Genomic DNA, 25,787 nt, shown 5'->3' with positions numbered 1-25,787 from the left:
ATGCAGTGTTGCTGTGTTTGTCCAGGGTGTGCAAGTGTGAGTGTGTCACTGTGTTTCTGTGCTCTTGTGAGCAAACGTAAGATTTCCAACCCAGAATTCTTAATCTAAAATCACACATAGGTTCAAGGTGGTGAAGGCCAGTTTTCAATTCTACGCTCCCTGATAAACCCTCCTGCCCTTGAAAAACCTGGCAACTGAAAAACCTGGCAACCCCGACCTGAATATCAATGTATAGCTGAAGAGGAAAATAAAAGGTGGGTTTCCAGACTGAGGAGGAGAGTGTGTGTAATGGCTTTACGTCGGCAGGCTGACTGTTTGTTCCACTGCACGCAGAGGGGATGGTGTGGGCTGAATGTGAATCTCATGAATATTCACAGACATGCACCTGGAGAGAGGGAGTGTGAACGAGGAGGGGGAGGGGAGAGAGAGGATTGAAAAGGAGGAAGAAGAGGAGCAGGAGGATGGATACTTACTTGATGACAGGCGTGTACAAGCAGTGCAGGCGACAGTAGAGTCGTACACCCTACAGGGAGAAAGGAGCGGGTTTACATGTACATTTAGCAGACGCTCTTATCCAGAGCGACTTACAGTTAGTACAGGGACATTCCCCCCGAGGCAAGTAGGGTGAAGTGCCTTGCCCAAGGACACAACGTCATTTTGCACGGCCGGGAATCTAACCAACAACCTTCTGATTAATAGCCTGACTCCCTAACCGCTCAGCCATCTAACCCCTCTTTGAATCAGCTGGTCTAGCTAAGCCTCCATCTCTGCCTACTGAGGCAAAGCCCTGCTTCCTAACAGGGCGCTGTGTTGTCAGGCGCTAATGAGTTAGCCCCGAGCTACCGTGCACGACATCACCTCTGACATAGACTCATCACAGCCAGAAATGTGTGTGAGAGGTCAGAGCGATCTCTCTCTCCCTGTCCCACACACAGACGTTGACACACACACACCTTAGACATGATGTCCTCCATCTCGCTGCGGGCCTTGTAGGTTCCATCGTCATAGCGGAAGCGATAGAGCACCTGCTCGTTCTTGAACTGGTGCTTGTCCGACACTGGTAATGTCAAGAGAGGAGAGAGAGAGAGAGAGAGAGAGAGAGAGAGAGAGAGAGAGAGAGAGAGAGAGAGAGAGAGCGTGGAGACAGAGAGGCGAGAGACAAAGAGAAAAAAGGAGAGAAACAGTGAGAAGGAGAGAGGGATAAATGTCAGGGCTGATTGGTTTTCTGCTTTTAAGATGTATTACTTTAGAGGTCATGTGTGTCCGTTACTGTTCCTTCCACCTCAACAACTCTAGACTACGGGTCCATCTCAATCAGCCACGACAGCTTCCTCTTGTTGTCTCCTTTTGTCAGCCCTTCTATTCTTTACTTAGAAAACTTTAAATCGGTAATGCCAATATGGTTGCAACCTCCCATCCTCAAGTCCAGCTCCTTGAAGGACACCTAGTTTTAGATGTAAGGAGTATTGACGTGTTCCTTGCCAAAAATAGGGAGTTTGTCTTTGACTCAATATTTCCCTCCCTCCCCCCTCTCCCTCCATGTGTCCACTCTCCAAGCCTGTCACATCACCTCATGCCTCCAGGTCACTGACTAATAAGTGGCTACACTGTCCCTGTTCAGCCATCACCGGCCTGCCCCACTTGACCACAACCCTCCACTCCTAACCCACAAGACCCCCTCATACACACACACACTCCGAGCCCAACCCCCCACACACACTCCTAACCCACAACCCCCCACTGATGCAGAGTGTGGGCCGCAACAGAAGGGGTTTTCCTCAGGTATTAGGTGTCAGGAACCTGCAGCTCTGTGCGCCAGGTTGGTGTGTGGGGGCTGCCTTTCACAGTTTACGTCTGGGATTACCTACGGTCCAGGCCCCCAGTGACTCAATGTCAAACTCCCTTCATCAATTATTTAAAGGATGGTGTGTGCATTTCTTTTTTCAATGCATTATTTCAGTTTGTGACCATTTTGCCCGAGAGACTGATTCAAGCTCAACCTGCCGGACCATTAGACATTTTTGAGGAACACATCTTATGGCTTTACATGGCCTTAAGATTAAACGCTGCACTGCTAGGAAGGAGAACTGAAAATACCAGACAGGGTGCAAAATATCATTAAGTCAATAACGAGAGTGAGTGAGTGAAAGTAAGAATGAGAGAGAGAGACCGAAAGAGAGAGAGACTAACAGGCTGACAGGGTATTTGTGCATGAGTAAGAAGGAGAAAGTGTTACGGAACGTTGAAAAGAAAGTAACAGAAATTAAATAAAGTAAATGGTGCGAGACTAGAATCTACTCATTCAGTAGTAGGCTACAGTAGCCTTAAGGGAGCGTTTCATTTGAAAAGTCCTCCCTGGATTCCTTGCAGCCTCTCTCCTCACATTTACATTTAGTCATTCAGCAGACGCTCTTAACCAGAGCGACTTACAGTAAGTACAGGGACATTCCCCCCGAGGCAAGTAGGGTGAAGTGCCTTGCCCAAGGACACAACGTCATTTGGCACGGCCGGGAGTCAAACTGGCAACCTTGAGATTACTAGCCCGATTCCCTAACCGCTCAGCCACCAGACTCACATTCTCAACACAAGTCTCAGAGAGACAACCGGAGATAAAGTAATGAGGGAGAAAACAAACAGTAGAGCTTGAACTGATGAAGTATAACGAAAGGAGGAAATGAAGAACGAAGGAGTGGAAAAAAAAGAGTAAAGACGAGTGGAGGGTGTTCTCTCACCGTGGTGGATGATGCCGTTCTCCAGAAGCGCCTGGCCCAAGTTCACCCCCTCATCCGGCTTACTGATCTCCCCGCTCTCAATCAGCCAGGACACAAACTCACTGTGGACACACAACACAACCTCACATGAAACACAAACTTCCATGGCTTTATACTGTATGTACCCCACACCACAGTGAATATACTGTATGTACCTCACACCACAGTGAGTATACTGTATGTACCTCACACCACAGTGAGTATGTACCCCACACCACAGTGAGTATACTGTATGTACCCCACACCACAGTGAGTATACTGTATGTACCCCACACCACAGTGAGTATACTGTATGTACCTCACACCACAGTGAGTATACTGTATGTACCCCACACCACAGTGAGTATACTGTATGTACCCCACATCACAGTCAGCGTGACCTGACCTACCTTGTGTCCTCGTGTGGACACAAGACGTGACATGGCAGAAAGCCAGCAGCCATTAAGAGGGGCCTTCATCTTATGTGACATGAATATATTACAGTTATGACAGCAAACCCTGTGAAGTGTGACACAGCTAACACAGCTAACACAGCTAACATATCTAACACAGCTAACACAGCTAACACAGCTAACATATCTAACACAGCTAACATATCTAACACAGCTAACACAGCTAACATATCTAACACAGCTAACACAGCTAACATATCTAACACAGCTAACATATCTAACACAGCTAACACAGCTAACACAGCTAACATATCTAACACAGCTAACACAGCTAACACAGCTAACATATCTAACACAGCTAACACAGCTAACATATCTAACACAGCTAACATATCTAACACAGCTAACACAGCTAACACAGCTAACATATCTAACACAGCTAACACAGCTAACATATCTAACACAGCTAACACAGCTAACATATCTAACACAGCTAACACAGCTAACACAGCTAACACAGCTAACACAGCTAACACAGCTAACATATCTAACACAGCTAACACAGCTAACACAGCTAACACAGCTAACACAGCTAACATATCTAACACAGCTAACACAGCTAACACAGCTAACATATCTAACACAGCTAACATATCTAACACAGTGGACACACACATGCTGGACAGACTCCCCTTGACTTGACTCTTTCTCTCCTCTCCAACAGCCTGCCTTGTGATGTGCTGTGTTCCACTCACACCACACTCCATTAGGGTGTGGAGGCCATCCTCACTCCCACCTCCACCCCCACCCCCACCTCCCACCCATCTGACACTCGGCTGTTGAACTGGCCAAATGTTTGAAGGAGAAAATGACATTTCCCTCTGCTCAATCTTCCACGCTGTTGAGCAAAATCAATTCCCCAAAGAATGATGAACAGTGAATGAGAGACAGAACAATCTGAGCAAACGTGTGTGTGGGTGTGTGGGTGTGTGTGCGTGGGTGCCACGGAGCCCCCCTGTGTAGTATTATGTACGTGTGTGCGAGTACTGCTTATAAACACGTCATCTCTTAGCATGTGTTTTCATGCAAAATATATGTGTGTGTGCACAAGGGCATGACACTGTGAAAGCAGACTGAAAGCCCGTGTGTGTGTGCATGTGTGGTCATGCAAAACTGCATCCACCTTGAGCCATCTGCTTCTATCAGGGCTCTATTGTCTATTGTCCGGCTGATGTATTGAGTATATTTTACCATAATTAGAACCCTCACACACAAACCATTAACTATTACTGCTCAGGTAGGATTCAAACATATGTGTGTGTGTGTGTGTGCGCGGATGTACCAGTGTGTCAAAGCGAGAAACTGTTAATTAACATTGGCAGAGGACTCAAGTGGATGTGGAGGGGGCAGGCTGGGTGGTGGGAGTGTGTGTGTGTGTGTGTGTGCGTGTGTGTGTGTGAGTGTGTGAGTGTGTCTGGGGGTGCTTACGTAAGAGCCTGATTAATTCTATGGAGCAGAGTATATCCCTGTTAATAAGACGGGACCAGACCACACAGATGTTGAGTGTGTTTGTGTGTGCGTGTAACTTTCTACTAGTCAGCCGGTGCTTCATGCATGTCTTGCTGAGTGATGTCATCCATATTAGCTATTGGAAATAAAGTGACTTCATGTTTGAGGCATCATTCTTTCTCTTCCTAGCATGAACTCACCATGAACAAGATCTAACAAGTTATCCCCTCTCCTGCACAGCGATTCGTGAATTCTCACTCAGGACGCTTAGGAAGGTGTGCTTGGTAGAAACCTAATGTCGCTGGCACGATAAACATCTTCTACAGCAGATTTCAAACCCACAAATGGACCAAGAAGGCCCTGCTGGACTCTGAAAGCCATGATGCTATGCAAGTTCCACTCAAAATAAATAACCTGCATCAGCAAACGGGCCAGGTACACTGAGTGTGGAGAAGCTATAGGAAGACGCACTAGCAAACAGCTGACAACCACATTGAAGCTGTTGACAAATGATGGAATTATGCTATCAATAAAGCTGACACTGTCGAACAGGCACTCTCTGTAGCGGTCTGATTCAATAAGACCCACTTAGCAAGCACCGCTATCTGCTGGGCTTTCTCAGACTAGGAGATGCTTGCTCATAATGTCATCAGATACAAACCTAGGTTGCACTCATTACCAAGGAGGGAGGGAGGGAGGCTGGGTAGGGGGGAGGGAGGGAGGCTGGGTAGGGGGGAGGGAGGGAGGCTGGGTAGGGGGGAGGGAGGATAGGGGGAAGGAGGGAGGGATTGATGGAGTGTAGGAGAGAGGGATGGAGGTGTGGAGGGGTGGAGGGAGGGAAGGAGGGAGGGAGGGGGCCTGGCGAGTCTCCTACATGAAGTGCTGACAAGAAGGAATACTGTTTGATATGGATCGCTTTCCCAGACGCACGCAAGCACGTCTGCGTGGGCAGGCACACACACACACCATACACACACACACACACACACCATACACACACAGGGGTGTTTGGCTGCACTAGAATGCAGAGTGCAGTTCCATGAACAAACAGTCTAGCCACGAGTCACAGGAAAAACAACAACAAGGAGACAGTTCACGTCTCATTGAGTTTGACGGAAGTTTGGTGATGGATGGGAGGAATCAGGAAACATTTACATTTAGATTTACATTTAGTCATTTAGCAGACGCTCTTATCCAGAGCGACTTACAGTAAGTACAGGGACATTCCCCCCGAGGCAAGTAGGGTGAAGTGCCTTGCCCAAGGACACAACGTCATTTGGAAGAGCCAGGAATCGAACCGGTAACCTTCAGATTACTAGCCCGACTCCCTAACCGCTCAGCCACCTGACTCCCTGAAACAGCACGATCCATGAAATACATACTTCATGACAGCTGATTTTATTCAGATTTCCTACGTTGAAAATCTGGTTTGCGACTATGAATGTGAATCAACAGATGGCTATATTTAATCCTTAACGCACAATATCCACCCGTAGCCTTCGTGGTTGAACTTTCACCTCAGTCTAATGTGTGAGTAGCATCTCACCGATCACACAGCAAAGTCAGGTGGCTGAGCGGTTAGGGAATCGGGCTAGTAATCCGAAGGTTGCCAGTTCGATTCCCGGTCGTGCGAACTGACGTTGTGTCCTTGGGCAAGGCACTTCACCCTACTTGCCTCAGGGGAATGTCCCTGTACTTACTGTAAGTCGCTCTGGATAAGAGCGTCTGCTAAATGACTAAATGTAAAATGTAATGTAAACCGTTACGTCCTGCGCTTTACTACATCTTGCGTTACTTTTAACAGCCATTTAAACTTAGCTCAGACCACAAGTTCATGGAGGCAAGTTTGCAGGTCTGCCTTAATCACTCCTATCGCCCTAACAGTCCGTGCCCCGTGCCCCCCCGTCCCCGTCCCCCCATCTACCAAATCGGTGCCAAGGAGAATTTTAATTGCTGTTTGGAATCTCGCAAAAAGTGATTGTGTTGAGCTGAGGGAAGTCATGGAAAATGCCTCGCTGCTGGCAAGACCCTCATTGTCCATTCATGGCACTGAAAGACTAAAGGGAACAAGAAAGAAAAAAAAAACTGCAGCTCAGTCCAGCGGCCCACTGTTCAAGGGAGGGTCTTCCTAATTAAGCTGTGAGTGTGTGTTGAGACCTAACGAGTGATTGGCTCCTGACTGAGGGGGGGAAAAACAATTCCAGGCAAACTCGTTCATCAGTTTGGGCACTGGGAGACAGATTGAGAGTATGCGTGTGTTTGTGTGTGTGCGTGTGTCTGTGCGTGTGTTTGTGTGTGTGCGTGTCCATGTCTGCGTGTGTCTTCTGTGTGTGTGCAAGTGTGTGTGTGAAAATAGAAGGCCAGCTGACAGAGGAAGTGTCAGCTTCAGGAAACTCTAAGAGGAACTACAGTACTTAGCACACTGTAGAACAGTGGGAGGTGAACTCAAACCACGGCACAAAGAACAGAAGGATGTCATGATAGCAGCAGGTAGGGCATATAGCCAGGCACACACGGAGTGAATGGCTTTTCTTCTGAGTGCCTAAGTTTACACAGCAGCAATTAGTCAAGATGAGGTTGGAATTAACGCAATTACGTGGATTAAAAACGGCACCTCTCACAGAATTCCACCATGACATTTTTAAACACATTGTACATTAACCGTTTCAAGATCAAACCTGAATGGATTTCAATGAATTCTGGAATAAAGCTTCAGTGTTGACGGTTAGTGTACTTCGAAAACAACTCACTTTCCCATGAAGCATTTGGGTACGATGCTCAGCTTCCTGCGCCGATCCTTGATCAGGTGGCGGCTCTTGGTCATCATGTTGTGGTAGAGCTTCTCTCCCTTCTCTGCAATCATCACATAGGCATCCCTCTCCATACCCAGTTTAAGGCCTGCAAGACACATAATCAGTTAATTAGTATGCTTGCTAGCAGCAAGTTACACTGTTATAGTACTATCAAGTTTTTGTGGCGATCTTGCTTTGACCTTCTTAGTAAGATGTCATAAAACAATAACTGAGTCTTGGGGAGTTGGCTAACTAGTTACTAAAGTGTGTGTTACGGAACATGTGAGTTAACCAGCTAGCTGTGTGTGGCTAGCTGCAGCAGTGTCGTCGGATCTGAAATACAACATGCAGAGAAAGGACAAACTCGCAGGTACTTCAATATTTTCAATACTTCAACCATTTCGTTTTTTTGTGGTTGTTGTTGAGGCGACTGAGCATTCACGTTCTTAAAAATAAAAACTTAGGTGAAGAAATGAGTTACAGTATTTAAGTGAGATTCAGATCTTCCCTGTCTGCACAAGCAATTCCCATGGATTCCCATGACTGGCATTCTGGCTGGCATCTGGTGCTCCAGGAGTAGCTATTGTTTCACCATGCCAAAAAAATAAAATAAAACAGGGTTCCCAGGGGGACACCCAACTTCCCCTTCGTAGCCCTCAGACGTCTACACATGTACCAGCTCCCTGGGGGAGAGGCAGGAGAGGGGGGCGAGGCAGGAGAGGGAGGAGAGGGGGGAGAGGCAGGAGAGGGGGGCGAGGCAGGAGAGGCAGGAGAGGGGGGAGAGGCAGGAGAGGGGGGCGAGGCAGGAGAGGCAGGAGAGGGGGGAGAGGCAGGAGAGGGGGGCGAGGCAGGAGAGGCAGGAGAGGGGGGAGAGGCAGGAGAGGGGGGCGAGGCAGGAGAGGCAGGAGAGGGGGGAGAGGCAGGAGAGGGGGGTCTTTCATGGGGCTGTGAGAAGACACAATGAAGGGTCTTGCAGAGTTATCGCAGAGTTATCGCAGAGTTATCGCAGAGTTCAGACAAAGTACAGATGCAGCTGAGGAGCTCAGTGCGGTGGCTTGTGCTTGACGCCTTCTTGTGATGGAACACCAGATGTTTATCCCCCCCCACACACACACACACCCCTTGTGCATGCATGCCTGTCAATCAAAGTGCTGCTCCTGTTGTTTATTGTGAAGCTGAAGTTCAGAAGTCAACAGTGGGCCTTTTGACCCAGCTAGGCTCCACAGAGCTCTTCGTCTCAGCAGCTCGGCTCCGTCGTGAGGCCCTCTGACCTGCTAAACACCACAGTGGGGCGAACACAGCTTAAAGATGTTCAACTCCACCATGGGGCTGTCAGAGCCTCCTAGCTCCACCGTGGGGCTCTCTGAGAGGTTAAACTCCACCGTGGGACTGTCAGAGCCTCCTAGCTGCACCGTGGGGCTCTCTGAGAGGTTAAACTCCACCGTGGGACTGTCAGAGCCTCCTAGCTGCACCGTGGGGCTCTCTGAGAGGTTAAACTCCACCGTGGGACTGTCAGAGCCTCCTAGCTGCACCATGGGACTCAGACCATTTCCATTACAGGGGCTTGGAACTGACTGCTACTGATGGAGGTGGGGTTGGATTACATTTGACAGCAGCTGGACTGGGCTCAAACAAAGAGTGTCATTGAATAAGAGTGGGGTCTGTCTGGTGCCGAGGCTCTGAGCTTCTGGTGCAGCTGTCTGAGCATGTCCAGAGACACTCTCCCTTCCCACTCCTGCTGGCACCAGCTAACACGCTAACCAACCCATATTCCCTCTGCAAAAAAACACAGATAAGATGGCCCCAGCCTTTCCCAGCTGGTAGGCTTAAGACAATGGAGCTGCTCTGGGAACAAGAGGCGGGCTGACAACAACATACTGTGTCGGTCGTTAGCGGAAAAAAACTAACATTTGAAGGAATTAAGTAATTAGGATGCAACTGGATCGTTCTTAAATTGTACAATGTATTAATGTGTTGATGTCTAAACTTCCAGATGTGGTTGAAGGGGCAGGATCTAAGAAGAGGGGGTCTGGGGTGTTAGAGGGAGGGGGGAGGGGCGCCTGGACAAGTATGACTGATCTGGCATCTGTTAGCCTCAGGTTGATTTCCGCCCAGCCGTAACCAGACACCCCAGGCGCAGGGAACCCCACGGCTTTCCACATCCCTCCACTTCCACAACAGGTTCAGGTGCTGAGGCCAGAGGGCTTTGCAATAACTGCTTACCTAATTCCCATCCAAACAGCAACACGGCCAATTTGAAAGCTATTCAAGCTGCAGTTGTACACGGCAAAAGCCCAGGTGTAATTAATGTCTTGCACCATCTGTTGTTTGAGCCGATTTGTTCTCGTATTGCTTAGGGGGAATCTGTTTTGATTTTTGGTGACCAACGCTATCAGATGTCGCATTGCCCACAGCCACAGGAGTAGTAAACGCCTTTCCAAGCTTTACTCACAGCGGTGAACACACACACACAATAACAGAGACAGGTGGCTGTCAGAGAACAGGTGTTCTTACTCTTGTTGGAACCCCTTTTGAAGTAAAAAAAAATAAATAATCAAATTAAAAATTAAAAAAACCTAAAAGGGTAAATTTGTTTAAGAAGACGAGTTAGAAATTGTGTTAAATTGCTTGAAAACTGTTGTTCACGTGTAATCTCTTTAGAGAAGATTCTGCTTAATGAAATCCTGGATATTTTGAGTGTACATGACCTAAAAAACTGCTCCAAAACAAATACTGTTAAAAACAACATGCTATGCGGAGTATGAATGTCTAGACATATCCTCTGTCAGAGTTATATTACAGACAGCAACTCCATGAGGTGCACAGTGTCCTGTTTAGATGTTCTTTGCCAAGTCACAGCTAGCCTATTTCCGGACCTCGATGGGACCGAAGAGGCTCTTTACTGCACATCGTGGGCTTGTTTGTGAATGAACAGCTCGTAACAGGTGGTTCTAGGGTTCAGTGTCACCCAAGCTTATATTTATTAAAACAGAGTATTGGCAGTAAACTAGTGCTAGGACCATAAACAAAAGCTATCTTTGCTTCACTCACTCTCTCTTTGTTCACGCTCCCTCAAGATGGCGTCCAGCCACTTCTGCTTGTCCTCTGCATTCTTGGCCATGCAGACGAACCACTTGTTCTTGGCCGTGTTGTGGATCTTCCAGCCATTGGTCACTGTGTAGTTGTTACTGTGATAGTCCGCTAGGGGAGAAAACAAAACAGTTGACAGAAGTCGTTTGGTATACACACGACAACAGAGCCTTTCTCCAATGTTGCACTTTTGATGTGGCAGTTGGGAATGTGAAGTCTGGTCTTTGAAAATGACGGACCTATTACACTACTGTTTATGCTGACCTTCCTGAAGAAGCACTCACAATATACTCTGAGGTTAAGTTCAATTGAAAATAACATTACAAAACCAATATAGATTTCATGTCAATTACTAAGATAAATATTGAACAGTTTAAAAGTATAGCCCTGACTACAGAGAAATCTTGATTTCTCAATTTTTCTCTCACTGCCATTAATGATCCCCCCCCCAAAAAAATTATATTTTTTCTTTCTTTCATCTTTCTTTCCCTTGTGCTCACTCTCCTCTTTCCCGCAACATTCTAATTTTATCATCCGTTCGGCTCCAGGTGAATGTGTTCTGAATAATTAATGCCCCTGGGTAATGGGGTGCATTAGTGTGATGTTTAAAAGGTCATATAAATAGATATGATACCCCAGGGCCCAAGGGGACAATTTGAACGTTAAAGGGAGAGCACAAGTAGATCGTATTGGAAAAGGTGTTCACTTAACGTGTTTGGGAGTGGTGTATTGGGGGGGGGGAGACAAGAGTCTGCAGGAGAGAGAGGAGGAGTACAGTGTGTCGTCGTCCCATGAGGCGAGGTAGTCGAATCAAAGGGACGTACAGTACAGGCTAACAAGAGATCCTTGTTTCATAAGATGAGGAACTGGCTGCTTTTATCGAGGTAAGAGTGCAAAGATGTTCTTCAGTGCAAAAACAATCTGTGGGTTAGATGTTTTCACGAGCACGTTGGCATCATTCTCTTTCTGAGAAACGTGCTGTTTTGCACTGTGGTTTCCTCTTTCACACCCCGGTACGAGAGCAAGCAACACACAGATACAGGGTATGTGTGTTTGTGTGAGTGTGTGTGAGTGTGTGTGTGTTTTGTGTGTTTGTGAGTGTGTGTGAGTGTGTGAGTGTGTGTGTGTGTGTGTGTTTGTGAGTGAGTGTGTGTGTGTGTATGAGTGAGTGTGTGAGGCCTGGGTCTGCTCTGTCTCGTTAGTTTATCAAAAGGAAACACTTGAGAAGAAGAAGAAGACGGTAATTTCACCCAGAGGCCTAAAGCAACAAAGCCTGGCAAAACACTAATGCGGTGTGCAAGAAACCACGGAAGGAAAAAAAAACACAAGCAGAGTGTTGATGGTAGATATGTTAGATATGTTACGAGAACAGCCTGGCTTCTTGTTTAGGGGTGTGAAACTTGAGTGGTTTGTGTCTGTGTTTGTGCACGTGAGATTCTGTGCATCACTCGCCAATCCTTCAACTGCCAGTCTGTCAGATTCACATCAGCATTCTGTACTAAGGAGTGGTTCTAACATGAAGAGTGACATTAACATATTTTATAAGCATCTTCACTGCCTCTTTCTATCTACCTATGGGTTAGGGTAAGGTTGGACCTACAATGACGTCAATTAGTAGGATATTTAGAGTACAATGAATTTAACCTATTTACATAGTAACCTAATGAGGTGGTCTTCTTGACAAAGGGTAAATTATGCCAAAGTACAACATATCCCTTGTCTTCTTTTAGGGTTTAGGTTGGTTTAGGTGCAGTTCTGCGGGTGTATGTGGAGCCCTCGGAGACATTGTGTGTAAAAAGGGGTTAGTTGTGTGTGTAACAGTTAAACTGGATTTGATTTAGCCACGAATGAAAGGACAGAGGGATGAATGATGGATACGAGCAGATTCGTGTTTCCAAACTTAAGATGGCCGACGCTGGCAAACACACACCTGTTCCATCCTCAACGTTTTCCACCTCCATCACCTCAGTGTTGATTCTTCCCCTGAACAAATAGAGCGGACCATTGATGGACTTGGTCCTCTTGGTGGACTTCTTCCCAGAAACCCTAGAAAAAGAGGCAAAATGTCGTCAAAAGTAGTAATACGCTGCTGAGGAAATGAGGCTGTTGGTGCCAGTTCTGAAAACTGAGCCTAGATGTTTTGTTTGTAAATAAATGAGCTGGGCATGCAAACAGGAATTTGGAAATTCTAACTAATGTCCCAGTTTTCCAGGCCAGGCTCCTGTCTGTAAAACTCAGCTCTTGAATGAAAACTCTGTACTGTTAGTCTACAGTATATTCCCCTCAATTTGTCTTCCCTCGTAAAACAGGTCAGAGACTAGACCACTAGGGGTGGGGGAAAAAATTCACATTTGAATCTCGATTCAGTTTGCTAGCGATTCAGATTGATTCACAAATGTATGTGAATCGATTTTTTTTTATGATGTTTTTTTTATATATATATTTGTTTTTATCTCTGAAAAATTTTGAATCGATTTTTAATCTAATCGTAACCCCAAGAATCGATTCGAATTGTAAGGTACCAAAAGATTCCCGCCCCTAGTAACCACTGTAGCATGTTTCAAGAGGGAAGACAAATGAAGTTTTGGCCTTACTCACCTGGACTTCCTCTTGCAGTACACCAGGAGGTTGTCGAACAGGAAGAAGACTCTCTCCTGGATGTTGCCTGCTGAGATCTTGAGAAGGTTACCATGGAGAAGCAGCTCTGTGCTGATGTCTGTCAGGTTGGTTCCCTGAAGAAAAACACAGGAAGTCGAAACCGTGACATTAATCGACTGGATCCTCAAATCTTAAAACGTAAAAAAAAAAAAACTTCTTGACGATAATACATCTGAGTTTGAACTCGTTTCGTGACTTCAGAGTTCGCAACCTCTGTGAAAACTATTCAAAACAGAAAATTCCGAACTGTTCCCTTGGATTCCGTTCAAACGATCTGCTTCCATCCCATTGTCCTCCGAAGACAGCAGGCCTACAGTCAACACTAGCCTTTCCCTGAACCTTTGAAATCTAGAGCTCAAAATTCCCATAAATGCTTAAAAAGGAGCCTGTGGTATCTTAACAGTGTGTCTCAGCAGAATGTACCAGAAGATGTGTAGGTTTCTGGGAGTTCATGAGTGAATGCTATTGGCAAACCCCACATTGGGAGAAAAACAGGAGCCACTTTAAACAGTGCCAGACTAGGTCCCTGGGGGCCTTCTGGTGAGCTCAAGACAGAGAGACTGTTTATTCTGCTCCTACAGTCCAGATCCTCTCACACCACTGCAGGCTGGGGCTGGACAAGTATTCGACAGTTTAGGAAGTTTTCCTAATGCGTCATGACGGTGTTAAGATTTGTCATAAGATATGTTGTGTTACGGCAGGTTAAGGCACAAGTGTGACAGAACAATCAATGTGAAGTGTCACCTAATCCCTCAGGGGTAAAGACACAATTTGGAACTTTGTCGCTGGTGCCGAAACTCAAACACCCACCACCACAAAAAAAAAGTACTTCCTAATAATCCCACCACCTTTTTCCTGACAAGAACTAAAGAGGAAATTGGGCCTCCGTTCCGAAAAACTGTGACCTGTGCAACCGTGACATACGAAAACATCGACACCCAACCCATAGTCTCACTTTCACACAGTAAACCAACAAGCTGCTCGCCTTTCACCGCCTGAGCCAAATGGACCCACAGGTCAGGCCTTGTTACCAGGAAACCGAGAAAGCCATCTCTGAATCTGCTAACCCACATTTCAGAGCATCTCGGTGACAAGACGCTGCATCCCGTTAAAGGGCCAAAGAACGTTCCTTACCGAAGAAATTCAACCTGTTTCATAACGCACCTCGTTCCCTCCCTTCAGTGTAAACATAATCTCTGTGTTGTGTGGCTTTTGAAACACGATAACGTCAATCTCGATGTCTCAGAAGGCAGAACGTGGCTCACGCAGTCCAGACACCAATTAACCCTTACACTGCTGTCATCAAGGGACCATTCATCCTACAGAACTCATTCATTCTTTCTGACATAACATTTGATGGGATTCAATTGAAGTAAAGAAAAAAAAAAAAAGTCTGACCGGATGTGAGTGAACCTTGCTGAGATCTAGGCTGCATCAATAATGTACGACACTTGGGTTGAAACAGCAAGGTGATATTTCAGTGAATCAGTGAGTCCTTTAACAACGGCCATTCCCACGCCCCAGACATAGGTGTGTTTTCTGAGTAACTGTAGTGAGCTAGGTGCACGAGCACGGATGTGTGCACAGGCCATGCCTGTAGGGACGGCAAGAGAGGACCACCACATCGGCCCCAGAAACTCTTGTCCGTGTTAAATGGATGGTGCCAACTCGAATCGACTGGAACCAAGCAGGGCCATGTGTGGGTATTGGATATACCCCCCCACCCCGTGCCTTTCTATAGAACATCCCTTACACACACTCACACACACGCACACACCCTCACACACTCACACACACTCACACACACTCACACACACTCACACGTCTCTTTGATGTCATGCTCATCTCCCGCACACTAGAAAATTCCCCTCCACCAAGCATCCATAATCGATTCCTCTGGGCACTACATTTGTGCTGGACATACATCTCTCCAGGAAAACCCATTATCTGCCCTTTTTGCAGGTGCGTTCCAGCCAAACTGGGAAGACAGATCATGTTTTGCAGGATCAATGCTAAACCCTTGTGCTAAACTGTGCATGATGTAAGTGTGTGTGTTTGTGTGCTTTTGCCTTTGCATGCATCCGCTCATGTACTGTACAGTAGGGTCCAACAGTCTGAGACCACTATACTTTTAGCATTTGTTTACAGAGTGACACAGATCTTTTACATTTACATTTAGTCATTTAGCAGACGCTCTTATCCAGAGCGACTTACAGTAAATACAGGGACATTCTCACGAGGCAAGTAGGGTGAAGTGCCTTGCCCAAGGACACAATGTCAGTTGGCATGACCGGGAATCGAACTGGCAACCTTCGGATTACTAGCCCGATTCCCTAACCGCTCAGCCACCTGACTCCCCGAGTCAGGTGGCTTTTCATCAACCTATGCGTCATTGTATGAGGATTTATGCATTTGTGTACAATGTGTGTGTGTGTGTATGTACAGTGTGTGTGTGTGTGCAGTGTGTGTGTCTGTATGTACAGTGTGTGTGTGTGTGTGTACAGTGTGTGCGTGTGTGCAGTGTGTGTGTCTGTATGTACAGTGTGTGTGTGTGTGCAGTGTGTGTGTCTGTATGTACAGTGTGTGTGTGTGTGTTTGTGTATAATGGAGGCTGTCAGTGCAGCAGTAATGTGTGTGGGTCTCATTCAGCAGTGCTCCTCAGCCTCCATTAGGACTGGAGGTGATCACACAGGGTGGGGGAGGGCAGGGTGAGACTAATGTGGTTAGAATTGGAGTGTTTATGGAGGAGAGTGGAGGAGAGGCAAAGTGCCTTGCCTGAGGATTAACTCTGATACAGGGAGAAAGCTAAAAAACTTCAAGAGACTTATCGAGTTGGCAAAAAAGAATTGTGTTTGTTCCAAATCCAGTCTAAAACACGAGAAGTCGGATGGTGTTTTGGTGGTTGGTTCCACAGCCGACATTTTCTGTTTTGTCAGACGGTTCCTACTGGCCTAACATAGACAGTGTTTAACTCTCTGTGTTACGGTATACTATGTTTGCATGTATTCTCCTAATTGTTTTGATCAGAGCAGTGGTGACTAGGAACACATTCAGAGTGTGTTTGACAAGGAAATTGATGTGGAAACCGCAATGCCATTCAATCATCTCCGTCTTCTAAATATACTCTTGTTAAACATACAACAGCTTCTTGTTTGATATGCTTTGGAAGAACAACAAGCCGGAGGGTCAAGCGGTGACATTTTCAGGGAGAGAGAGAGGGAGAGGGAGAGTGAAGGAGAGAGAAAAAGAGGGGGAGGGACAGCGATAGGGAGGGAGAGAGAGAGAGAGAGAGAGAGAGAGAGAGGGAGGGAGAGAGAGAGAGAGAGAGAGAGAGAGAGAGAGAGAGAGAGAGAGAGAGAGAGAGAGAGAGAGAGAGGGAGAGGGAGAGGGAGAGGGAGAGGGAAAGGGAGAGAGAGAGAGAGAGAGAGAGAGAGAGAGAGAGAGAGAGAGAGAGAGAGAGAGAGAGAGAGAGAGCGAGAGAGAGAGGAAGAGGGAAAGAAGAGGGGCGTTCGTCTTGGCAGTCACTAAAGAGGGATGGCACAACGAGGGCCCCCCGTCTCTCTCCGTTTCTCACAGTCGCACCGTGTGAGACAAGCCCCACCCCCTTGGGCTCCACCGATTGGGCAAGGTGCCCACTGGCGCTCCCCTCGGCACCCCTGAGTGGGCAGATTGTCCCCTCTGTGTCCGTGGGGACAAGGGCTTCGTTGTGACGGGTGAGGGAGGCGTGAAAAACGCGCTCCGCTCCCAAGCCCTGTCCGTGGCCCCTGCACGCTGAAGGATGATTTGGCCGAGAGAGCCTTGGGCTCTGAGACGAACAGGAGAGGCTGCTTGGTGGCCTGTCTGGAGAACAGACTGGAGCTTTCACTCACTGTTCGACTAGAATGAGAGGCCCTGGCTTTCACCATCCACACTTTAAACTCTATTAAAGAGTATTAAACTAGGTTTGGCGAGGGGTCTCTCTCCCATCCATTCCCCAGCCTCTGCATCGGTCCTTTTCCGTCCCTCTCTTCAGACTTCCTCCCATCTCTCCTGCTTGGCTTTTCCTTTTCCTTCTCCCTCATCCCCCAATCCATCTCCTCCCTCTCCTCTCCCCATCTCCCCTCTCTCCTCATCTCCCCCCTCTCCTCTCCCCATCTCCTCTCCCCATCTCCCACCTCTCCTCTCCCCATCTCCCCCCTCTCCTCTCCCCACGTCCCTCTCACCTCCCAGCCCTCGATGTGGGACTGAAGCTGCTCCAGGGCCTCCAGCTTCTCCATCTGCCTCTTGGTCTCGTTGATGTTGGAGCACACAGCCTTCATCACCTGCAGGGCCTCCTCCACCGCCGGGTAGTCCGGATGCTTCTTCGGGGTCCTCTTCAGCAGCTCCTGAACCCAGGAACAGCACAGGGGAGGGGGGAGGAGGAGAGCGGATGGGGGGGGGGATGGGTGAGGGGGTGGGAGTGGAGATAGGGGTGGGTGAGGATGGGTGAGAGGCATATTGAGGGGAATTATATGCAGAGCAATGGGAGAGACAAAAGGGAAGTGGGGGACATTGCAGAGGGAGCTGAGAGTAACCAGGCAGCTTAGGGGAGAGCAGGGCTGGGCTGACCTTCAGCAGGAGGGGGTACTTGCAGATCCTCTGGATGGGGCTTAGCAGGTATCCCTCCAGAGGAACGTCTGTGCTCTTCTTCCCTCCCAACAGCATACAGTGCTGGGGACGAACACACACACACAGTGAACATTAAAACATGTTATACAACAGAAAGTTACGACCCCAACCTTTTAAGGAGGTAGAGTAATGCAAATCGAACTGAAACACACTGAATTGTTACTTGTTTGTTCAATAAATTTCTCATTGATGTAAACATTGTTTAAGAGCGAGGTAGATTGGGGGGTATATTGCATTTACATTTACATTTAGTCATTTAGCTGACGCTCTTATCCAGAGCGACTTACAGTATGTACAGGGACATTCCCCCGAGGCAAGTAGGGTGAAGTGCCTTGCCCAAGGACACAACGTCAGTTGGCATGACCGGGAATCGAACTGGCAACCTTCGGATTACTAGCCCGACTCCCTCACCGCTCAGCCAACTGACTCCCTATATTGCCAATAACTGCCTCTCACATATTAATTATGCCATCCATAGTAATGTGAAGAACAGCTTTATTCCTGTTTTGGTGTGTTACATACAATGAGGAAGAAACCTGTACAATGCCCCTGATTTCATGCTATAAAAGTGAAACCTTCCTAAAATAAAAAATGTAAATGCTGAAGCTAAATCTTCATAAGAGCCCTTGATGTGCGTGAGGGCAACTTTGATAATGGCTTTTCTCTCTGTTTAATTTTTTTGACGGGAGTGGGGCCTGTCAGACGACAAGTCCTCAAGGGCAAAGAGAGCAGAGATCAAAGGCCAACGCGAGATAGAACCACCGCTAGACTCTCCGCTGAGGATGCAACACGTGACCGAGTCAAGTATCAAACAATATAATTACGTTCAACCGCTTTCAAGTTCAAATGGGGCACTAGGGGGGAAAGATGGAGTGATGCGTTTCTCTTCTGGTTATAGAAGCTTATTTATACGCCGGGAGTGGGTTGGGGGGGGGGTGGAGGTGTTGGGGTGGAATGTTCACTGAAAGCACTGCAGAATTCTGGGATTCCTAAGATTCCAGACGGCTTGGCAATCCTGATGCAATCCTGGCCTCTCTTTCTTTGTCTGTTTCCATCTCTTCTTTTTCTCTCTAGAAGTCCTCTGTTTTGCTCCTCCTCTCTTCTCTATCCCTTCCCCTCTCCCCTTTTCTCATCTGAAATGTATTTGTAAATCTCAGAGACTGGAACCAGATCTTGACTCTGACCTCATTTCTCATCATCACTTCAGGGGTTTGTAGTCGTTCTGTCAAATGTATTCACACACGGCAACTTGTTGATTAACACGGAAATCGTGCTGAAACGCAAACACTGAATCAAATTGGATGATGTCAGATATTATATGCTAACACCATGAAACTGAATAATAACAGTCTGATTGCAAAACTACTGCAGAAATGGGGATATGAATTATTAATGAAACACTTCTCCCTGCTAAAACACACACACCAAGAATACCAAGAGCTATCGTGTCTAAACCCCTCCAGCCAGTCTCCTCCTAGTTATATAACTTCTGTATCCTGACAAAAGTTCTGTGTGTCTTCAGTCAGTTGTTTACTGAAGTACTTGATTGCAGGCCTCTTTGCCTCAGTCATCTCAGCTTTCCAGTCACTTGTGAAGCTGAGAGCTGAGCTCAGCTTTTCTGACAGGATACTATGTCAGGAGTAAGGAGGTACTTCTGAGCGGGCTCTCTGTTATGTATCCTGAAGAGTTCTGCATTATTCAAGTAATTCCAACATTGATGCGTATTCATCAAGTTGTCCTTTTTCAGCAACACGTCAGGCATATTACATACGCAAATAACTACCACCCCCAATAAACTGTGAAGCTGCAGAACGGAGACAATATACACTTGCACTATTGATGTTTGTGTTGATATCATTTGTACAATAAAACCAATGGATTTGTTTCATAACCGCCAACTTTCTAGCAAATCAAACCTCTGTCAACTTTCCAATGCCTTCAAGTAGCTGATCTAAGTGGTTAACCCAAGTCTCCAATACATGAAAAAAAAAAGGAAACCTTTTACAGGCATCAACAGGCTTAATATCTTCCAGTCAGTTGTGCCAACACATTGCAGCTGGCTGGCTGTCTCGCTCTCCGCTTCTCCCTCTCTGACATCATGTTTGAGAGCGCGCTCAAAGACAGTTTCTGTGTGTCCTGTGTTGAGGGGCGAGCCGGGGGTGTCTAAACATGGAAACAGCTGGTGAGAAAGCGACCTTGAGAGTGACCGCGTGCGTGTGCGTCCGTGTGCGTCCGTGTGCGGCCGGGGGAGCGTGCGACCTGGTTACCGTTGCTGTCAGATGGACGGACGTCGACAGCCGAAGAGGAGGGAGGGAGGGAGGGGGAGGACAACAGTGATGGGAAAGGAAGAGAGGGATGAGGTGGAGAGAGGTATCAGGTGGTGATGAGACGTGTGGAGAGAGGGAGGAATAAAGAGGAGGGGGTGGAGGAGGAGAGGAGGAGGAGGAGGAGATGAGGAGGAGGAGAGGAGGAGGAGGAGGAGGAGGAGGAGGAGGAGGAGGAGGAGAGGAGGAGGAGGAGGAGAGGAGGAGAGGAGGAGGAGGAGGAGTGCTTGGTGGTTGTGGTCTCACCAGTAGGAAGGTCCTGATGTGTGGGATCTTGTTGAGCTCCATCAGCAGGCGGAGGGCTTTCTCGTGGTTACTGCAGTACTCTCCATACACGGAGAAACGACCCCTCTGAGACACACAGAGAGAGAGAGATGGGGAGAGAGAGAGAGAGAGATGGAGAGAGAGAGAGAGAGAGAGAGAGAGAGAGAGAGAGAGAGAGAGAGAGAGAGAGAGAGAGAGATGGGGGAAGAGAGAGAGGTCAAACAACCATAACACACACAAACTTTTAATGTCACACTGGACTTGTCGGCATCCCTGATATGGTGTGTTTACAAAACAGATTTTCCTCCTGAAGGATGTCCTTGTGTGGGTAAATGCTGTAGTGTGCTGGTAGTAATGTCCAGTTATACTCAGTGCTACAGTTGTACGCTGTAGTGTTATTTACATTTAGTCATTTAGCAGACGCTCTTATCCAGAGCGACTTACAGTAAGTACAGGGACATTCCCCCCGAGGCAAGTAGGGTGAAGTGCCTTGCCCAAGGACACAACGTCAACGTCACAACGTCATCTGGCACGGCCAGGAATTGAACTGGCAACCTTCTGATTACTAACCCGCTTCCCTAACCGCTCAGCCACCTGACTCCCCTGTTATCAGACCGCTCCTGTTTTGACTCGGCACCAACCAAAGCTATGCACCACACACAGCTTTTTCATCCTCACTTGTCATTTGATATGTAGAGATAAATAAAAGGTTCAAATGCATCATTCATGCACTGTGAAGAACACTGCGTCCAGCACAGAGTCTACCTGGCTTGTGCATGCCCCAAGCCCTAGACAAGCCAGTAGCAGGGGGGCTACTGAGCACTCACTGGGATGTGAAACCAGCACTGCTTGGCCCTTTGTTCGTTGGGTAATCAAAACGTTTGCTTGTTACTTGAAGCAAGCAGGAAGTGAAATCCAACCTGATCCGAGTACGGATATCTCTGCAACCTTGGGAGAAACGTTAGCCTGGCTGGAAGGCTGGCTGGAAGGCTGGCCGATGTGGTCCAGTTAGCATGGTCCACAGGGCTAATCAATAAAAAGACATCCAAGCTACTGGCTGGCTACAACTGTTGTCTTTGGGACTATTCTGGGCACTGTAGCCTGAGCTGGTCCAACACTGGGAGGAAGCTCTTACAGAGGTTTGTCTGTAACCTGGTACCAAAGAAATATGCCACAATAGTGCTCAGAGGTTTCCAACAGCCCTAACACAGAACTGAGTCTAGACCTCCTGAATTAGCGCTCCTGCTTTCCTTCTGCTTTCTAAAACTACCAGACTCTTACCAACAGAACAAAAGTGTCTCCAGCGTGTGTGTGTGTGTGTGTGTGTGTGTGTGTGTGTGTGTGTGTGTGTGTGTGTGTGTGTGTGTGACAGAATGAGGATGAGTGTGTAATATTCTCATGGCAACGCGGCAGGGAGCCAACAAATCTACAGTTGGTAGCCTTTCAGCAACATTACGATCTGCGTCTCCAGGTTCCCATGACGAGGGAGCTGAAAGTGTGTTACCCTATTTTGCGGCTGTGGACACATTGTCAAGCACCACTCTCTCAACCACACACACACACACCCACACATAAACACCCCCCCCCACACACACACACACTAGGAGCTGAGCCTGGCAGGGGAACAGAGTCCAGTGCGTGAATAAGAGGAACAGCTGGGCCAGCATATGGTGTACAAATCCTGTTCAATTGACTCGCACACAAACAGTCAATGCTGTGGAGGACGTCGACGAGGTCAAGAATTGTTCTGTTTGTCTGTGTGTGTGTTTGTGTGTGTGTGTTTGTGTGTGTGTGTTTGTGTGTGTGTTTGTGTGTGTGTGGTTCATTAAGAAAACAAAATCAGATAAATGACTTCATTCAGTCAGAAAGTATCACACATTTACAGCCTTCCACTTGAGCAGTCAGATCTTCCAGGACCTCAGTGTGACCTGTGGGGTCACCTGCAGAGCTAGCCTGGTCTCAACGACTCTCCTTGTGCTCTGAATTGCTTAAAGATGTTTGTTTCTTTGAGAAGCACTTAAAAAAAAACAGTTTCCACCATTGGAATCTTTTGGAGGGTGGGGATTCACAGAGCAATATCAAACACAGGTGAATAAGTGAGTCGATGAAAAAAGAGTCTATTTGTCAAGTGCATAATGAGATGACTGTTGGCTCCAGCAGAATCCTTGGTCATGGCTGTGTCTTTGTGTGGTGTGTGTGTGTGTGTGTGTGTGTGTGTGGGGGGGGGGGGGGGGAGGGGGGGGGGGGGGGGGGTGTAGTGTGTTAGTCTAGAAACAGGGCAAATATTGATGTCTGTGATGCCCAAACATTCTCAAATTATTTTGTGCGTTCTAATTCTCCTCTGCACGCAAGCTAGGTTCAAATGGGCTGAGTGTTCCTGATCTGCACAGATCCCATTCGGAGCCACTCTGCCTCCACGCCTTAGGTCAACACTCGGGGATATTTGAGGTTCTGGCTGCATTAAGCTGCGTTCCGATCGGAACACTCCCCCTCCCCCTCCCCCTCCCGCTTGTGATGAATATGAGCTTTATCAGGCAACGCGAGGTCTGAGGACACGTCACATCGCTGTTCACGGCCCTCCGTTTGTCCTCGGCTTAGGAACACAAATCTGAACCCCTGTTAAGAGGGTGTTTGGGTGGGGAAATCGTACGCAAGACGGAACGGATCTCCAAATGGAATGCAGCCACTGGACTTGCACTGAGGTCTGGAAGGAACATGGAAAGATGGAGAAAACGATGGGAGCAGATCACTCCTCTTTCCTACTCGAGAGTGATCGACCGGGACTCCTCTGCTGAACAATGCAGGGAAGTTAATCAAATCTCAGTCGCGGTGTCCCCTGTCGTAGGGTCAAGGGTCGGGGGCGGAGGGCACCAGACGAGGGCAGTAGATTGGGCTAGAGGTGTCAGTGTTGAAGGACAGAGGGGTCACTCACTACAGAGAGGAGTGTAATGGATCTGAAGATAACAAAGCCAGTGGTTGTGTAGGTCCAGCCCTCTTAACGACAGGAGAAACACACACACACACGCAAACATACATAAACATGTGAAGGCACAAGCACAGAAACACAGGGACATTCTATTCCCACACACACACACACACACACACACACTTGCACAGTGCCAGACAGAATAAGGCACTGTAACATAAGATTTAGAGATGCACTCCAACCGCCCACCACGGACAGCAAAGGCTAACCTCTCCAGCCCTCAGAGAAATGGAAAAAGCATGTTGATGTACTTAAATCAATCGAGTTGTCTGACCTCTCGGTCTGCAGCAGACTCTGTGTGTAGTACCTGGATAGGCTCTCGTTATCTCGGCTTGCCTGACAGGCTGGTTTACCAGCAACATGAATTCCTCTCCTCATAGAAAGTGCTTGTGTATGACTTCAGGACAGAGAGCTGTCAACTACTATTGGTTAGACTATAAGAGCTAACAGTTTTTTTTACATAATTCTGTCAGCTGATGCTTCTAAGCGACAGAGGGAGAAAGAGAAAGAGAAAGAGAGAGAGAGAGAGAGAGAGAGAGAGAGAGAGAGAGAGAGAGAAAGACAGAGAAAGACAGAGAATGAAGCGAGAGCGAGAGCGAGAGAGAGGGAGGAGAGAGAGAGAAAGAGAGAGCTCAACTAGTGGGACCATTGTTCCATTGATGAGTGACACACCATCTCTCCACCCGGGCACAGGCTTGTCTTTGTTGTCCCTAAGGGCCAAATGAGTTCAATCAGGGGGGAGTGGGGAGGGGGGAGGAAGCTCTGGAGAGACGGGGGGGAGAGAGGAAGGGGATGGATGGAAGGGGCGGGGGGGGGGGGGCGGGGGGGGGGGGCGGGCGGTGGAGAGACGAGAGGGAAAGCAATGTGCCGAGGGGATGCCTGTGACAGAGGCCTTGCACGGGTTTGTGGGGAAAGAAGGATAGAGGGGGTCTTTCTAGCGGACAGGATGCAGGCTTGTTTGGGGGGATGGAGGGGAGAGGTGTGTGTGTGTGTGTGTGTGTGTAACTCACAAACTGCAGGAACACGTGTCCTAGGGCGTGCTGAGGTTGGGGCTCGGGCTGAAGGCTTCCCTCCATGGCTGACAGGACCTCTTTGTGAACGTCCAGGATGGCCTCGATGTTGGAGAACAAGATCTGGAGCATCGAAAACATACAAAACTCCCACTCAATATGGGTTTTCCCTCCAGGGAATAGAAACACCCCAAGAAATGGAAACATATCATGATATTGTATCATGACATATATAATATCGTATCGTATTCAATCATATCATATCTTCTCGTCATGACTAGGTATCGGCTGAAGATTTGAGCACATCTAACCAGGTTCACGCACATGAGCAGTGACGTCGTGGGAAAGATATAAACGTAGTAATGGTAGGGCCGTACCTTGACATGTTCTGGGGCCAGACACTGCTGTTCATCTGCAGTCTGCCTGATTCTGTGTAAGAAGGCCTGGAAGACAGAGAAGGAGATTGGTTAGCCTGTGTCCACATTACACACATTTTTCATTGCTGTGTGTTCTGACCACACACCTGTAAACCCCCCCCCCCCCACACACACACACACACACACACACACACATTCATTAACAGCTAATACTCTTAACAGTATGTTATCTGAACTATGCCTTGAAAGGCAACGTCATAACATAAAAAAAGTTTCATTGTACATTTACATTTAGTCATTTAGCAGACGCTCTTATCCAGAGCGACTTACAGTAAGTACAGGGACATTCCCCCGAGGCAAGTAGGGTGAAGTGCCTTGCCCAAGGACACAACGTCATATAGCACGGCCGGGAATCGAACTGGCAACCTTCAGATTACTACGATTCCCTAACCGCTCAGCCACCTGACTCCGACTACTGTAATGACAGTGTGAAGGTGTACTCTTTGTCCCAGATCCTGCATATTCATAAGCCAGACACCTCTATAAATACCAGTCTTATTGTGCCGCAGTTTCACACTCCGTGTCTTCAGGGAGACAGTAAAAAGACCATGTCAGGTGGATCTGCAGCACGCTACCTTTGCAACGTTGTGTTTGTGAACCACAGCCCCTCCTGAGACAACTGCCCTGCCACTCAAACCCTGACTGGAGAACGATAAGGTGGGGGAGGCAGGAGGAGCGCAGCCCCTTGTCTCTCCATCTCTCTTTCATGTTTTTATCTTCTCCTCGGAGTCAGTCGGTCTCTTTCTGTCTGTCTCTTTGCGTCTGTGACGTTCCCCATCCAGACTGGGGAACAAAGGCCAGAGAGAGAGAGAGAGAGAGAGAGAGAGAGAGGGGGGAAGAGAGGGAAGCTGTCCCAAACCCTTTCGCAGTGTCTCCTCCAAGCTGTTTCTGTCTGGCTACATCCTCT

The 25,787-nt window shown here is 47.8% G+C and overlaps 1 protein-coding gene across 1 annotated transcript in view; it reads right to left on the bottom strand.

Moving 5' to 3' along the window:
* LOC136945373 (phosphatidylinositol 3,4,5-trisphosphate-dependent Rac exchanger 1 protein-like) overlaps positions 1-25,787 on the bottom strand; it is a 70,897-nt gene that overhangs the window by 28,368 nt on the left and 16,742 nt on the right. Inside the window, 12 exon segments of the mRNA XM_067239145.1 lie at positions 474-523; positions 954-1,057; positions 2,733-2,833; positions 7,423-7,570; positions 10,516-10,665; positions 12,485-12,600; positions 13,153-13,286; positions 17,415-17,576; positions 17,800-17,901; positions 20,430-20,534; positions 24,444-24,566; positions 24,821-24,886. Of these exon segments, the coding sequence (XP_067095246.1) occupies positions 474-523; positions 954-1,057; positions 2,733-2,833; positions 7,423-7,570; positions 10,516-10,665; positions 12,485-12,600; positions 13,153-13,286; positions 17,415-17,576; positions 17,800-17,901; positions 20,430-20,534; positions 24,444-24,566; positions 24,821-24,886 (1,361 nt within the window).

This window comes from Osmerus mordax, chromosome 7 (genome assembly GCF_038355195.1).
Source record: "Osmerus mordax isolate fOsmMor3 chromosome 7, fOsmMor3.pri, whole genome shotgun sequence".
NCBI lineage: Eukaryota > Metazoa > Chordata > Actinopteri > Osmeriformes > Osmeridae > Osmerus > Osmerus mordax.
The sequence above is the reverse complement of the archived record's forward strand: the minus strand, read 5'-3'. Positions and strand labels throughout refer to the sequence as shown.